At 49.5% G+C, this 17282-nt stretch overlaps 1 protein-coding gene across 2 annotated transcripts in view; it reads right to left on the bottom strand.

The window, feature by feature from the left end:
- Positions 1–8020: 8020 nt before the first annotated feature.
- Positions 8021–17282, bottom strand: part of Socs7 (suppressor of cytokine signaling 7) — a 39100-nt gene continuing 29838 nt past the window's right edge. For both annotated transcript variants that reach the window (XM_085695723.2, XM_048450643.3), the window contains 3 exons: positions 15624–15759; positions 15057–15209; positions 8021–13186 (listed from right to left, as the gene is read on the bottom strand). In XM_085695723.2, the coding sequence (XP_085551849.1) occupies positions 15089–15209; positions 15624–15759 (257 nt within the window). In that variant the 3' untranslated portion in view covers positions 8021–13186; positions 15057–15088. The remainder of the gene's footprint in view (positions 13187–15056; positions 15210–15623; positions 15760–17282) is intronic.

A 17282-nucleotide genomic window follows, 5' to 3' on the forward strand; every position in this document is an offset into this window, starting at 1 on the left:
GAAACACCTAATGACCGAAAAGCCAACTCCACCACTCCAAACCCCACCCAAGGACCTCATACAAGCAGCATCCTTGGGAGCATAGAGGACACTTCTTCACCCCCATCCATTGCTGTCCCTCTGAGAGCCAGAGCTGTGAGCCAAAATCTGGGCCCCCTGGTCACTGACCTGACTGGCCAGGCTCTGTGAGGTTTGCAGAGCTGCTAACACAGTGGTAGCTCTAGCAGGGGGCCTTTCCCTGGACACTACCCTCAGTGCCCAGCCAGAAACCTGGGTAAGAGGCAGGCAGCCGCCCACCTGGCCAGAGCTGCAGTGCTGCATTTGGGGCGCATGTGGCGAGACTCATAGCCCACCCCTTCTTCTCATTGCCGTGAAATGGTGGCAGCAGTTGCTGCAGCTGCTGTAACTGGGAGAAGAGGCAGACAGGCTGGGAGAAGTCCCTTGACACGTAGGGGGGGAAGGGCCGCTGGATCTTGAAGTCCCACTGGAGGGTGGAGACCTGGGGGACAACGGAGTTGTGTGGCCACCCCTTCGTTCTGCAGAGCCCGTGTCCCCTCAGGCCTAGGTTTAGCGAGCAGGGGCTGGGGGCTTGCCTTCCCGACTGAAGATGGGGGCTTCTAAATGTGTGTGTCGGGGTGTAGAGTGCACCCTCTGCTCGTGCCTCCCCTGGCTATCAGCGATGGGGGAGTGCCCCCGAGAGCGCGCGTGTGCATGTGTGCATCAGCTCAGTGTCGTACGGCCCCATCCCTTTCCTCCAGCTCGGCCCCGCCCAGAGCCCCCGCACCCGCACCCCTCCCTCGTAGTCCGGCCATCACTCCTGCCTCGCCCACCCTCGCCGGGTCACCGCGCCCGCAGCCCTGGTTCTCAGACACGCGCCCGTACCCGACATCCGCTGACCTGCTCCATGCTGCGACCGCTATGCTGTCCTCCGCGCGCTGGCCCCAGAGGGCGCAGGGGGCGGCGGCCCCTCCATGTACCCTGGCCGGGCAGCTGCACCCGGCGACCACGAGCCACGCCAGGAGCGCCTGGACTCCGCCGCCCGAGCCCACCCCGCCGCGGGCTCCGCCCCGCCACAGGCTCCGCCCCTCCGCGGGCTCCGCTGTCTCCCCCGGCCCGGGTGGGGGCCGCGCTCCACGAGCTCACACTTCACACACGCAGACACCGGCCACCAGCTGCGCGAAGTCTCACACTCTATCACACACACTGTGCATCCCAGGGCCTCACACATCCAGGGGCTCCTCCTGCCTCCACCCGCAACGCTGCCTGTCCTGGGATCTTGTCCGTGGAGAGAAGACTCCGGCTCTAGGGGGAAGACCCTTGTCACTTTCCCGAGGCTAGCCAAATCGAGAGGGCCCCACCTCTCCTTTCACAGGCTTCAGAAAGGAACTTGGACAAGGGAACCTAGAGGCTTGTGGCAGAGCTGATCCGATGGCCCAAATGGCAATGGGCCACTTCAGAGATTTAGAGCCAGCAGACATACCCACAAAGTGCTGGACACAGGGAGGCACTGTGCCACTCCACAGGGCAATGGCGGTGAGAACAGGCAGTTGGCAGAGGTGATTGATTCCTTGTTGCCTAGGTCCAGCCTTATTGTAAATGCGCCCTGAGGGTTTTGCCTGGGGCATGGGGGTGGGGAACAGGGATGGATAGAGATTCCTGTCGCCCACCCAGCATGCCATGTCCCAGTCATGAGCCAAACCAGAGGATGACCTAACCCACTACCAAGAAGGGACTTTTGGATCCCACATGATGAGAGTATAAGGTTCACCAACCCTGGTGAAGGCCAAGGACGTGCCCAAGCGACTCATTCTCTCTGTGGCAACCAAAACCAGGGTATTCCTTGTCACAGATAAAGCAGGACCAAACTGAGAGGAACATTACATGAATAGGCATAAATGAGGTGGGTGTTCTGCCCCAGGGCAAGAGTGGAATCCAGAGGGGACAGGGGAGCCAGTTCACCTGCTCTGAATGGAATAGTGGGATTTCTGACATTCACATGCCGGAGTGGCTGCTGATGTCCATGCCGGTGTCCAGGCTGGCGAGACACTGGCCCCACATTCTCACCCAGTCTCTCTGTCAGGCACCAGAGGGTGAGTGAGAAGGGAGTGGGAAGCTGAAATAGAGAGTTAAGATCTCAGCCTACCAGACAAAGGGGGCTTTATAGGCTGGGTGTGGGGGGGGTTGGGGGGCAGGGAGACCCAATTAAGCACCCAGCTGGTTTCTTTGGTATTGAAGTTGGACTTGCCAGCCCCTCCCATGCCTCTCTACTGCGGGGCATCAGGAGATTTGCTCCGAGGGTAGCAGCAGAGTTCCAGAAGCAGCCCTTATCCTTGGCTGGCCCTGGTACCACCCACACACTCCCCACCCAGCTGACTGTGGCCTCTCTCGGCTTCCCCGCCATGTCCTCTAGGTGGCCTCATGGCCCCTGTCTGCTACCCAAGGGCCCTGCTGACTGCCTGAGGAGGAAGGGCAGTCTTGGGTGGTGTCACAAGGCTATGGGGTCAATGGACCCTTTGTCCCTTTATATTAAGTCTGTCGTGGACTAAAAAGAGAGAAGTGCCAGCAAGTAAGCACATTCCCACCCCCCAACTGGCCTCTTCCAGACCCTGGAGGAGCTGGACTCTGGTTGCAGAGGCCAAACTGTATTCTTTCCCATTGGTGTCCCCCTCATTCTCCTTCAGTGACCAGAAAATGAAAGCAGGGTGTCTCTAGGCACCCATTTCCAAGCTACTGAAATAACCTTTCCTAGGCCAGGACTTTGCGAGGTCTATCCCTAAAGACATTGGTTCTGACCAAATTCATGGTTACTTTTCTGTCAAACCCCAATGTGAAATTATCAACATGCTCCAAAGTGGGACGTGGTGGCATACACCTTTAATCTTAGCATTCAGGAGACAGAGGCAGGCCGATCTCTGAGTTCGAGGCCAGCCTGGTCTACAGAGCAAGTTCCAGGACAGCCTGGGCTACAAAAATGAAACCTTGTCTCAGGGAAAAACAAACAAAACACACTCCAAACACAAGTAGAGTCCTTACAAAGAGGAGTGGTACCATCCTTTGGGTATTATATGCATCCCCAGTTAAAGCCCATATACCTATCTTACCTGGTTTGGGACCTGGACATGCTCTTACCCTTTGGCACCCTGCCTAAGTCAGAGTGTGCAGCAGCTGCACCACCTGAGGGGTAGAGCAGTGGAGAACAGGACTGGCTCAGCCTGGTCAACTGGTACGAAGCTTAGTTCTTTTCTCAGATTAAAAGACAAGCAGACATCGTTGCCTCGGAATGAGTGTGTTGGCCCCTCCAATTCACTCCCTTCAGCTTCCTTATATTTTTAGACAAAGTCTCCCTTGTAACCCTGACTGGCCTTAAACTCAGTACGGAGCTCAGGCTGGTCTTGAACTCATGGAACCCTCCCCCCCCCCCCCCCCCCCCGTGCAGTTCTCTCCTGACTGCTAGGATTGCAGGTATGAATTCCTACTGCCAACTCCAAGCCCCCCCTTTAAAGAAAATGTTTAGTTCCAGTCAGCATAGAATTTTCCAACCGTCTCTTGGTGAAGTCTGTAAAAAGCCAAACAGACAAGACTCAAGTCCAAGGTCTACCTGAGGGACCCTGTGTCTTGGGCAAGTATTCTCACATCTCTGCACTCCAACGGAAAACAGGGGCAGAAAAGATCATACAGAACATGGGCAGAAAGCATTGGGTGCGCGCGAACGAGCCGCGTGCACACACACTTCGTACTTCCTACAGGGGTTGAATTAATTCAGCTTGTGTTATTTTTAGCTTTAGAAGCAGGAGAATGATTCTGACCTTGTCATTCAGTTCTGATAGTCTGTATCCTGCTATGCCACCTGGTGTTCCTTTTGTGGGGGACCACAGTGATACAGCCTAGTCTGCCTTCCTCCCTCTAATGGGGCGTTGAGACCCTGAGGTGAGAAAGGAGGATGGCCCAGGAGGGAGTGGAAAGGAGGAGAGGGAAGCGGCCCTCCTGCACCTGCTTCTTTGAGAACAAAGCCAAGCATGATGCAATCTGGCCGGGTGCAGCTGAGGCTGCCAGGCATGGAGAGGGAGAGTGGGTGTCAATTGGGAAAGGTGGCAGGCACCCGAGTGCACACAGGGGTCCCTGGACGCCTTACTCGGGATTCACAGCCGGTCTCAAGGCCTCTTCAGACGACTCCAGGATCCCTCCTGAAGCTCCTCCCCCAGGGTCTGGTCCCTCCCCCAAATTCTTGCAGCAGCTTTCTAGGCAGGAGTCTGACATGATGCAACGAAGAACTCAGCCCAAGCAGCCTTCTCTAGACAGGAGACCCAGGTCTACTAGACAGGAGACCCAGGAGTAGCACAGGCCCGATTGGCCTTCCCCAGCAGGCCTCGGAGTGCCTGTTGTCCCTTGTCATCTTAGAGAAAAGGGGACGTATCCTCTAGAGGGGGCGGAGGGAGAGAGGTTGGGGGAAACTAAAGGACCTGCACGAAACAGCACATATTTAGAGAATTACACAAAATCCTAGGATGACACCAAGCCGGGCAGGAGTCCCACCTGTCACTGGCCATCGTCAAGCCAGCTGGAGAGGGACAGGCACCCACCAGTGTGGGGTTGTTGGCCTCAGTTCCGCACTTGTCGAGAAAACATGGCTCTCTCTGCACCTCAAAAAGGGGTTTTGTCCCTCACATATGGCCAGGCGGAGGATGCAGGACAAGCCAGCGTCCCCGACTGGCCAAGACGAAATCTGGCCGCAGAAGAGGAATGTGAATTTGTGAATATTTTTCCTGGCCTCACCCATTAGTTACCAGCCTGAGAGCGCAGCTGGGTGGCCTGGCTCAGAGCAGCCACTAGGTGGCAGGAAAAGCTCGAAGGCTCATCTAGCTCCGTCCTCGCCGACTCCTGGCACTGGAGCTTCCAGAACCAGGCCAAGTTCCTGTCCTGGGTCCAGCAGCCGCCCTCGGAATTCCTTTCCCTGTTGAAGGTTCACTGCCCAGTTCAGTTTGGCCAACCCTAGCCCGAGTGTTACAGGTAGGCGCTGGCACCCACGAGGTGCAACAGAGAAGGGCGTGCCCGTGCCCTGTCCTGATCAAGCTTCTCTCCAACCACCTGGGGGAGATTCAACCTGGCGTCAGATCAGGCAGGTTCAGGAGCTGGCAGTGGGATTACAGCCCAGTGCTTCCGCCCAGCCTGAGACCTACCTCGCCATACTCTGCTGCTCTCCCAGTCTGCTCACACATGCTGGGTTCTCCCCTAGCCAGTGAGGTTCAAACTTCTTCCAAAGTTGCTTGTTTTTCCAGTCCAGTGTGGTTTCTATCCCAGCACCCCCCCCCATTCATGCCTAGAGGTGATTTCAGCCAGGAGGGCCTGTCCCTGATGCTATCCCCCTCAGTCTAAGTGTGTACCCTCTGTGTGTGTGTTGGTCAGAGGACAATTTTCAGGTCGCATTGAACGCGGGTAGTCAGCCTTGTCAGCAAGTACCTTTACCTGCTAAGCCTTCTCACAGGCGTACATGTGGTTTTTAGAAGGAATTTTTTACTTTTAATTTTATGCAGGTGTTAACAGGCTTTTTCCTTTTGGGCCCACCAACCAGCTCTCAAATCATGACATGAAGACTTGTTATGAGTTATGAATATTCAGCCTTATCTTAGTTCTTGTTAATCTGTTTCTCTTTATCTCCATTTTGCCTCAGGGCTGTTTTTTGTTTTTTTTGAAAGATTTATTATGTACAGTGTTCTGCCTGCAAGTATGCTTACATGCCAGAAGAGGGCACCAGATCTCATTATAGATGATTGTGAGCCACCATGTGGTTGCTGAGAATTGAACTCAGAACCTCTAAGAATAGCCCGACCGTGGTGGACACGCCTTTAAATTCCAGCATTTGGGAGGCAGAGGCAGGTGGATCTCTGTGAGTTTGAGGCTCATCCTGGTCTACAAGAGTTAGTTTCAGGACAGGTTCCAAAGCTGCACAGAGAAACCTTGTCAAAAAACAAAACAAAACAAAACAAAAAAAACTTCTGGAAGAGCAATCAGTGCTCTTAACTCTGGGCCATCTCTCCAGCCCGGAATTATTTTTTTTAAATATTTATTTATTTGCTTATTGTGTATACAGTATTCTTTCTTCAGTTCAGAAGAGGGCACCAGGCCTCATTACAGATGGTTGTGAGCCACCATGTGGTTGCTGGGAATTGAACTCAGGACCTTTGGAAGAGCAGGCAATGCTCTTAACCTCTGAGCCATCTCTCCAACCCCCCCGGAATTATTTTTTTTAAAAGATTTATGTGTATGAATGTTTTGTCTGCACATACGTATCTGTACCAGGTGTGTCTGTTGCCCATGAAGGCCAGAAGAAGGTATCAGACCCCTGGAACTGGAGTTAAAGATGGTTGTGAGCCATGTGGACGCTGGGAATCCAAACCTGGGTCCTCTGCAAAAACAGCTGCTGTTAGCCAGGGAGCCATATCTTTCCAGCCCCTAGAAGGTTTTTTAAAGAATGGGAGGGAGGAAACAGGAGGCAAGGCCACTTGGGAAATTGCTGAAACTGGATAAAAAGGGGGATACCTGCCAGGCAGTGGTGGCACATGCTTTTAATCCCAATCTCAGGAGGCAGAGGCAGGCAGATCTCTGTGAGTTCGAGGCCAGCCTGGTCTACAGAGCAAGTTCCAGGACAGGCTCCAAAGCTACACAAAGAAACCCTGACTTAGTGGAAAAAACAAACAAACAAACAAAAAAACTCTACCAAAGTAGAGTTTAACAATGCCAAAAATACCCTCCTTCTGAATCTCTTGGGAAGGAGTCCCAATGACAATTCACTCACAAGCTTGAATGAACTCTTGAGATTTTGACCGAACAACAAAGAAAAACAGTGGGTGCTCAGAGTCCAACTGTCACAAATATGCAGAAGAGTCATGAGGTGAGATGCTCATACTGAGATGTGGAAGGAGCCAAGAAAGAAGGAGAAAGTTTCCTTATGTCACCTCCAGCAAGGGACGTCAGACATTACAGCAGGGGACTCTTCCACACCACTGTGTGCAATGGATGTCTAAGTTAAGCATGTGCATGATGAGCTCTGCCATGGGAGGGGAGGCAGCCGCTACAAGTGGATAAGACCGCAGAGGATGCTCATTCTTCCAGGGGTTTATAGTCCAAGTCAGAGGGCCCGGGCCTAGCTTTCTTAAGCTGAGTCCACCAGGACTCACCATGTTGAGTGATCTGGAGTTGGAACAATGACCATCAGTGCTACATTTGGAAAGTATATTCCAGTAACACACTAACACACTCTAGATGAGGCCTGCTAAGCTCAGGTACTTCTGGCCAAGATCTCTTGTGACGGGCTCCCAAATGGCTAGTGGAACCTACCCAGTAATGCTGTTGACTTTATTGTTGGAGGCACCTTTTCCTTCAAGAATGAAGAAAATTTTACTCAGGAGTTATTATCATTGTCAGGATCAAGGAACAGTTTCATCACAAGGACCTTCCATTCCCACATGAGCTGACAGGGGCCAGCGTAACTCCTAGAGCCTGCCTGATTAGCCTAAGGAAGAAGCTTCCCAGGGAATTCAGCAGGAAACCTATAGACAAATTTCCAGGCAGAACACTGGGCCCTTAAGCAGAAAGCAGAAAACTAAATGGGGAAGGGTAGGTGGGGTTGAAGCAGTTCCCAGTATAGCCCTGCACCAATCAGGAAAGTGACAGCCTTGCCCAAGAGCTGGGAGGACCAGGCTGGAAAAGTGGCAAAGAAGCTGAAGGCTAGCCTCACCAGAATGGCTACTGCCACATAAATGTGCCACTCCACATTATGCCTCGGCTCACCCAGGCAGGAAGGGGGCAGGCACCTGCCTACTCTCCCCAATGTTCTCCGGAATGCTCCTGCACTTCGTAGGGCAGCTCTGGGCAGTGGCCATCAGCCTCAGGAATTTTCCAACAACTTTACTCTAAAGATGGTACTGGGTGTGTTCTGCATGGCTGCCAGTGTAGGGACCCCATGCCCAGGGAAGGTGCAGAGACAGGAGAGGTACCGAAAAACACGAATTCCAGTAACAGATCATTTCTAAACATTTTTATTTCAAATCTCTTTTCATCCCTCCCCAAAAAGACATGGGTCGGTACAGCAATCATAAAAAGGAGATACAAACACAAGAGTCAAATGTCTCCCGCACTGACACTTACAAAAAACTGGGAATTATACACAGGGTTTCCAAACAGGACCTGCAGCAGCTACTAATGTCCCTTTACAAGAGTCAAACATGCCTATTGATACAGTATTTACAGACACCCCATTCTGGAACTAATCTACAGGGACATCCCAACACCCGCCCCTCTATGCCCAGAAAAATACCAACACACCCAAAGTGCATTTGTTTTGTTTATATCAAAACATCTTTTCCTCTCCCCATCCCACCCCAGACCCCCCCACCCATTTAAGATTGGCCTGCAAGTCTATTTTAACCATTTAGTTATTTTTATACTTTATGAAAATAAATTATACAGCAACTATTTTAATAAATTAAGCACAAAAAGGGAGAATAAGAAGGAAAACTAAATGGGAAGACAAAAACCAGGCCAGGCTTTGGCTCGGAGGACAGGGGTGGCTGAGCAGGACAGAGTGGTTGCAGGGGTATGGCTCCCCTCTAATGAAGAACCCCCTAACCACTGAGTCCAGAATGACACCCCTCAGCACGCAGTTTCTGAAAAACCACCAGAATGCACAGCAGTGCCTGTGCCATGCAGCACCAGTGTGGGCATTCCAATGTCTGGCCTACCCAGAGCAGTGCCTGGATCTTGCCTGTCCCTCTTGGGAGCACCAGGGATGGAGTGGTCAGACCAGGCCACTGTCCACTGAGCTATGTGCACAGTGGGGGTCACACCCAAGGGGCTGAAGAAGACTGTCTTGTTTTCCCAGTCTCCAGAAGCAGCTGCCATCGCAGTCCAGCTGCGATCCAATGTTGCTGTGTGCCCGCTACAGCTGGCTGCTTTTGTTTGCTCCTTGATGCCTCTTGGCATTGTGAGGAGGATCGGTGGGGCAGGGAGCAGCTCCAGGGACCCTCTTAAACCCTCTGAAGATGAAATGGGAGTGAAGGCATGTCACAAACTCAGCATGCAGGATTGGCTTTCTGGGAGGTAGATGAAGTGGGAAGGGACAGGACAAAGGACAAGAAAGACAAGAGGGACACCAGAAAAGACTAGATGACCCCTACCAGGACACCAGGAAGCAATGAAAGGTCACAGACACATGAAATCTGCACATAAAGAAAGGTTCCCTCCTCTGGCAGATTACAGAATCGGTACTCTATTTTCAACTGCAGCACTGAGTCCCCAGAGCCCTCTCTGTGGTTCAGTCCTCTCACTCCCCAGAACGTTCTCCACTTGCTAAAGGAAGGCCTCCTGGCACACTACTGAGCACAAAGGCTCCGATGCCAAAACAGGATGTACCATGCATGGGGACTTGCAGACTTGATTCTTGTGGCCCTGTAATTCTACAGCTATCATGATGGGGCACACCTTTCTTTTTTTTTTTTTTTTTCCTTTTTTTTCTTTTTAATAAAAAAGATTTTACTCCCCAGGAGCAAATAAATCATTTTGAACTACTGATAAACACTGCTGCAGTGAAAAGAAAGATGGCTACATGTATGCAATAGCACAAATTCAGTGTAAGGACAGCTGTGCTGATGACTAGAAATAAAAACCACGTATCCACTCCCCTCTTCCCACAAACCAGACCAAGAGGATTCCCATAGGGAAAAAGTCTAACTCAAAGCTCCTCCCCTCCACACAGGGGGCATGCCATTCTCAAAGTGGAAAACAAATCCTAGTCCCCGCCAGTGGAGATATCCCAACATCCCAACTGCAGACAAGACTTCTACAAATGAGGACACACATACACTTCTAGACCTTGCTCCTTACATCTCAGTGACTTGACCTCTGACTCCTGGGCTCAAAAATCAGGAGAGGCAACAAGGAAGGAAAATATCTTACCTGGGGAAATTTCTCCTATCCCTACTTCCCACTGGGATAGGAGATTCAAGCAGGTCATGCCCTTCTAGGCTCCCTGGGGCTATACTCTGAACTGTTCCCTACTCCTTATGGGATATGCATCAGAGGGGAATGTGTAGCCAATCCCATCACTCCCTGCTTGGCTCAAACAGTAGCTCAGCCTAAATGACAGTAGGAAAGGAGAAACAGGAAACTATGGGACACTTCCAAGTTTTTTCAAGAGGCTGACACTGCCATCTACATTTTCTTCACCTTGGCATAAGCAGGAGACAAGGCCATGATCAGCCTAAACATCAAACCAGGACAGCTGGACCCCACAGCCACGCCCCTGCTCTCCCATGCCTATGCTACTGGCACAGACATGCATTTCAAGTAATAACAGGTTGCAGCAGTAGCTGTCACTAGCTCACACTGGCACATACCCGTCTTGAGGAAGGTTATAAACAAGTGAAGGTTATAGGCTGGGTCTGGGAGTAGTGACCCCCCACCCCCAACCACAACTCCATAGCAGGTCTCTACTGACAGCCTTTCCTGGTCTGTGACTGGCAAATAACCACCAAAGACAAGTGGATTGCATGTCCACTAGAACTGCACAGAATGGGCAAAGGGTGGGGGCCAGTGCTGGCTTCTGGCCTTGCTCCTGCTCCCTTCTCCAGCTAGCCTGCAGTACTGCTCTCCCTAACCACTGTCTTCTGCCCAAGGCCTTCCGTGTGCCAAGCCAGGTCTCATGGAGCTGTCTCCCATACTGCTGTTTTGCAGCCCATTCTGCCAAGAAAGGGACTGTGTCTGCAACACATGCAGATCGTGAGCACAGTGCAACCCACTTTCCCAGGACACAAAGGGTGAGGCTGCCCGTGCTCTGTAGCAGGTCTGGTTTGCACCTGAGCATATAAATTCTCCACTGGTAACCCCAGTACCATAGAGGTGTCTGCTGACTTCTGGTCTTGTCCTCCACCACACCCTCACACCCCCTTAGCCTTCAGACCCGTGAACTACTGGGAAATTTCAGTCTAGACCTTTGCAGTCAAGTAGGATTCTGATGCTATTTAAGATAGCTAGCTGCACACTTACCATGCAGATTTCTCTTTCTGTACTTTAGTTTGAGTGTTCTGTTTCACTGCCCTCGCCTACAACCCAAAGCCTCATCACCACAGAGCTTTCCTAGACCATCTGGTCTACCCTGATCACACCCACTCTATCTTTAACGCTGGCCCTACATCTCCTGCTGCAATGAGTGGCTCTCTAATTCCTTCACATGCAGCAGTCACTTTACAGTTCCCTCGGGGAAGGGGTCTTGTCTTCTACCTCATATGTCCTTCCACACTACCGAGCTCAGAGTCATGCAAACACAAGATGAAAACTAATTTTTAAATTATGAGCGGCTGAAGTTGGAGAAAGAATCCCTTCCAAAACCACTCGAAGATGTCTATGGATTCTAGATTTGGGGCTCTACTGCAGAACAGCCCTTTCTGTATGTATGATGCTGAGTGACCTGTACCTTCCAGAGGCAGAGCTTACAGGTACGCCAATCTCTGATCTTATGCTGCTGGTCATATGAAGTCTTGAAGGAAAAGTACCATGAGACATGTCAGAAGTGGGCTAGACTGACACGCACACAGTTCATTTCTTTCCAGCCAGTTGAGGAAGCTCATTCCCTTTCTGTTTAGCTAAAGGAGGAAGAAGGTGATTCCATGAAGAGGGAGCCCACAGGCCACTTTCCAGAAGAGACAGTTTTCTAATTTTCCAAGACACAGGGCTTCACCCTAAACCACCCAAACTCAAAACCTGATGATGTTGAGTTTGTCATATAAGGCAGATACAAGCAGAGAGAACTCAAAGGCTGTCGCACGGAACACTAGAGGAGGGTAAAGACGACCCAACAACTACACTGTTCATCTTGACCGTTACTCCTTCCAGAGTAACTCTAGGAGAGCCAACTTATGTAGCCAATGACTGGCCATGGCAAGCTTCAGACACAAAGACAACTCAAGCACTGACATTCCTTCCTCCCTTCACATCTATCTGGAAAACAGGCAACTTTCAAACGAGCATCTGATAGACTTCCCAGTAAAGGAAGAGCAATGCGGTCTGACTCAGGAAATATCTGGGTTGTAAGAATGAAGGTGGGAAAATGAGGAAGCCCTTGCCACCTCCCATCCCAGAGGTGGGATGACAGTGATAAATCTATGATCATGAGACTCTTTCTGCTCTATGGAAATCCCATTAAGGCTGAGACACGCAGGCTCCTTTAGAAGCACAATAGCTGCTTCTCACTTCTTCCACATTTCCTCTCACTAGCTGACAGATGGGGGAACACTAACTCCTCAGCTGTAGGTATGCTTTGCCATGAAGAACCAGAAAGCATGCGCCATTAACCTCAGCAGCCCAGAACTGGAGCTCTGAACTGCCCAGGTGACAAGAAACACCCCTGCCTTGACAGCCGGCAGAAGCAATAGGAGTGCTGTTATAACCAAAGGGAAATGTACAGTTATGAGGGGGAAGAGGGTGAGGATGGAGGAAGAGGTGGGTTTGCCTCGGGTCACTGAGCTTAAGGAATTTAGCACAACAAAATGAACACCGATTCCATGAGAGGCAGTTCTGAAATCAGGTTTGTAAACCTTAAAGGAAAGGAGTGGGGAGTCACTATTCCTCCAGCAGCAAGACCAGCCAGTTTCTCTTTACCCATCACCCCTTCGCTCATCTCCTACCGAAGCTGGAGATGAAAATCGGACACCTTTCCTCAGAAACTACCAATCTCATTCTTTTTTACGTCTCTGGCTCCCCTGCCCTTCCCCCAGGGTCATGGAAAAGATTTCAATGCTGCCTTTGGCACCAGCTGACCCACCAGCCCTCCCCTCCCCTTTCCCCTGACCCATCCCAACACCACTTTCACTTCAATGGGTACAAACCCCAGCTGCCTTTGACTGAGTTTTCTACACTGAGAAATGTAAATATCAAAACATAACTTGTGAAAAGAAACAGTGTTAAGACTTCTTCCAGTTTTCCAAGGAGCTCATCTCTGGGGTGGCACAGGGTTGGGTAGAACAGGGAGCCCCATTTGGAGGACGGTTGTGTGCTTCTTTGAAGCCCCAGAGCTGCAGGGAAACCAAAGTCTGTGCCGGGAATCACAACCCTCTCTATTCTCTCTTTCTGCCAAGTTCTTCTTTTGTGGTAGCTTCATTTGGTTCTTCAAACTGGAGCTTGGCAATCAAAACACCTAGGTAAAAGGGAAACAAAACAAAAACCACAGTTCAAACAGCGTAGCAGAGTGCGAGAGAATAGACTAGCACTGTAGATGGGAGAAGATAGCTCCACAGCGTAATGGCAGTTGGACAACCAGATGCTTTTACAATACCGTACCAGCAGATGTTCAACTTCCTCTGTTCATTTTGATCCTTGTTCTGTATCACAAAGCTACAAAGGACATAAACCCTCAAAGACTTCTTTCAGTTGCCCATCCTAATACTCTGGTTAATTGTATTTCTAGTCCAATTATATCCTCATGTATGATGATGTCTGGAGCCCCTACCCCCCAACACCTGAGGACTTCTGAATGTGCTCCTGTTGTTGTGGGTTTCTTGCAGGGCACAGTACCCATAGAAATCATGCTCTAACTGAAGGACCCTATTAGTTCTCAATAGTTGTAAGCTACTGGACATGGGTGCTGGAAATTGAACTCAAGTACTGTGCAAAACCAGTATGTGGTCTTAAGCTGAGCCATCTCTTCAGTCTCTCTCTCTCTATCTATCTATTTTTGGTGTGTGTGTGGGGGGTAGTTTGAAACAGGGTCTCATGAAGCTGGCCTCAAACATGCTGTGTAGCTGAGGCCAACTGTGAAATCTGACCCTGTGGCCTCCACCTCCTCAATGTAGGGATTACAGGTGTGTGCCACCATGCCCAGTCTAACTTATCCTTTTGAACATCTACTCTGTAGTGGCTGTGAAAAGACAGGCTGCTTTTTCTCATGCCCCATCTCAAGTTTTGAGCCTTGGTGAACTCTTGCTAAAATGCGTCTTTTGAAAATAAAGGCATATATGAATTCCATCCAAGTTTATCTCCCTTGGGGCTCTTGCTTTCTGTATCATGCATTCAGTAACCTGGAGATCAGTTGCGGCACATATGAGAAGGCTGCATATGCAGTCACTGTGGCTGCCTTACTTACGCTGATCGTATGCCACCCCGCCCCTTACACTGGGTCTGGAGTTAACGATCCTCTTGCTGTCACTTCCCAAATACTAGAATCACAGGTGTATAGCACCATGTTCATCTTGGTTAAAAAAAAAAAAAAATTTGTTATTTTGGGGATTTCTTGTTGCTGTTGTTGTATTCCCAGACAGGTTTCTCTGTATAACAGCCCCAGCTGTCCTAGAACCTCACTTTGTAGATCAGGCTGGCCTTGAACTCAGAGATCTACCCGCCTCTACCCTCAAGTGTTGGGATTAAACATGTGAATGCCATATTAAACCATAGATGCCAAAAAAATTTTTGAGTAGTACTAGCAATCAAGCACTCTCCTACTGAACTATATATCCCCAGTTTTCTTTTTCTGTCTCTCTACAAAGGAAAAAATTGTATTTATTTTACTTTTACTGTATGCATTAAGTGTTTGCCTGCATATATGGATATGTGGCACATGTAAGCCTAGTGTCCACAGAGGCCAGAAGAGGGCACCTCACCCCTTAGAACTGGTGTTACAGATGGTTTTGAGTTGCTGTATGAATGCTGAGAGCTGAACCTGGGTCTTCTGTAAGAGACATAAGAGATATTAACCTGTGGGTTGCGACCCCTTTGGCAAACCTCTATCTCTAGGAATATTTACGTTACAATTCATAACTGTAACAAAAATTACAGTTGTGAAGTAACAACAAAAATAATTTTATGGCTGGAGATCACTCCAACATGAGGAACTGTATTAAAGGGTTGAAGCATTAAGGTTGAGAACCACTGCTTTAAGCCTTCATGCCTACTGTGTTTTCCTTCAAATGAAGTATGTACCTACTAGGGAACCAACTATCAGACAAATGTGTGGGTCAGAAGTATACTCAGGAAGAGTCTAGTGGCTTGATAAAGAGGCTGGGTGTTCCTACCATTTTATGCTGAACAGCAGAGGCCCTTGCTGCTACGTGGAGGACTCCACTTCTTGCTTCTGTTTGGAAATGAGCTGCGCTTCCTTTAGGGACAGGTACACCTCTTCCTGAGGATCATAGTAGTAGAACTTTCGAATGTAAGAGATCAGAGGTCTGTGAAAAGCAAACAGACACAGGGTGTACTGTTTAAGAGAACACTTCTTAGGAAATTGACTGTTGTCTTTTTTAAGAAACCTCTCTTGCTGAACCCTCCCTTCTCCACTGGCTACGACTACTGAACAGTCTTTGCCAACCTGATAAAATTCTCACCTCACTACTTACACACTTCTGTCTCCCTCATTTTACTGCTCTGCACTCTGCCCAAGGCCTGCAGAGTGAGGCCAACAGACATAGCTCCCTTTTTGCTCCAATGATACAGCTCTAGAGTTAAGTGCTAAGACATGGGGAAAAGAAAGAACACTGCCTACAAATATTTTATACTGGGTTTGGCCTCTGGGAGCAACTTGCAAGCTTCAAAGGTATTTCTAACCCAACATCCCTGCCCTAACCCTGATGAACCCATTATACTTAGGCAGTGGGAGATCTGGGATATGATCTATTCGCACAAGCTGCCGAATCCGGAATCTGCAAAGATGCTGGAGGGACTTGACATTGCTGAATCTGGACACTGGATAGAGCAGCTGTACTGGTGTTGGTGGCAGTCCTTTAAGAATGAAAACAAAGGGAAATCTTCAGACGGAGTAATGCAGCTAATGGCAGGAGAAGAGAAATGAGGTGGGGAGGTCATACGGCTGTGTTAAGAGTTCATGCATATATCCTGTGCAAAACCCCTCACAAAGGACTGTGTCAGCCATCTGTGAAGCACCATTACCATATGTTACTCACAGAATTTAGTGTCCTCTGATAACCTCCCCAGAAACATTTTGTCTTGTTTTCTTTTTTTTTTTTTCCAGACAGGGTCTTGCTACATGGCACAGACTAAACTGAAACTCACTATGTAGACAGGCTAGCCTCAACCTACAGCAATCCTCCTGCCTCAGCCTCCTGAGTACTGGTACCATAGGTGTGGGCCACCACACCTAGCTTCCAGAATCACTCTTAACTGTGGAAAACAGTCTAATAAATGGCCAAAGGGCCAAGCACAGGCCTGAGGGTCTCAGGAATGGACAAGAACCCCAAGTCTCCCTATTGGGAATGTGAGATGGTTATTCAGTATTATCTAGCAATATCCTGAACACCAGGGCTCAGGATGGTCAGAGGTACAATGGCTTGAACAGCCTTTATTACCAGAAAGGGTCATGTGTGTTTAAAGTTTAGCCCTTCTTGTGGAATCTTTTTGTACACTGTGAAGATGTTTTTGTCAAGGCACCTTCTGATTGGTTTATTTAAGAGCTAAATGGCCAATAGCTGGGTAGGAGGTATAGGTGGGACTTCGAGGAACAGAGAGAACTCTGGGAAGAAGAGAGACAGAGAGGCCATGAGATGTAGAACAAGTTGGACACACAGAATGGTACAGAGGTAAAAGCCATGTGGTAGAATATGGATTTAAAAATATGGGTTAATTTAAGTTATAAGAGCTAGTGGGACAAGCCTAAGCTAAGACCAAGCTTTCATAATTAATAATGTCATTATTTAGGAGCTGGCTGACAGGACAAAAAGAGATTCACTACAAACCCTCTCTGCAGCAGTGCTGGTATAAATCATTGAAGCTCTGAAAGGCCCCACAACACACCAACTAGTAAGCCGAAAACAGGACAGGTAGAAGGGAGAGCTGCTGTCAAAACTGCCACTCCTGCACCTGTCTCTTTTTTAAAAAAACTTTTTTATGGTTTATTTAACTTTATGTGCATTGGTGTGAAGGTGTCAGATCCTCTGCAACTGGATCTTCAGACAGTTGTGAGCTGCCATGTGGGTGCTGGTGTAGCATGAGGGCCGGCTTGTTGGGGTTTCTGTCCCGCACGGTACCCTAACAAGCCAGCAAGCCCCAAGGAAAATCAACCACACAGAGATCTCTATAAGTTATAAAGCTGATTGGCCCATTAGGTCAGGCTACTTATTAGCTCTTATAACTTATGTTACCCCATTATCCTTATCTATGTAAGCACATGGCTCTGTACCTTTCTCAGCTGGGCAAGTTACATGCTGCCTCTTTGGTGGTCTGCGCAGGAGTGGCTGAGGAGGTTCCTCCCTAGCCTTCTCCTATTCTCATTGCCCTGCCTCCACTTC

Source organism: Myodes glareolus, chromosome 9, assembly GCF_982192425.1.
Source record: "Myodes glareolus chromosome 9, mMyoGla1.1, whole genome shotgun sequence".
Lineage (NCBI taxonomy): Eukaryota > Metazoa > Chordata > Mammalia > Rodentia > Cricetidae > Myodes > Myodes glareolus.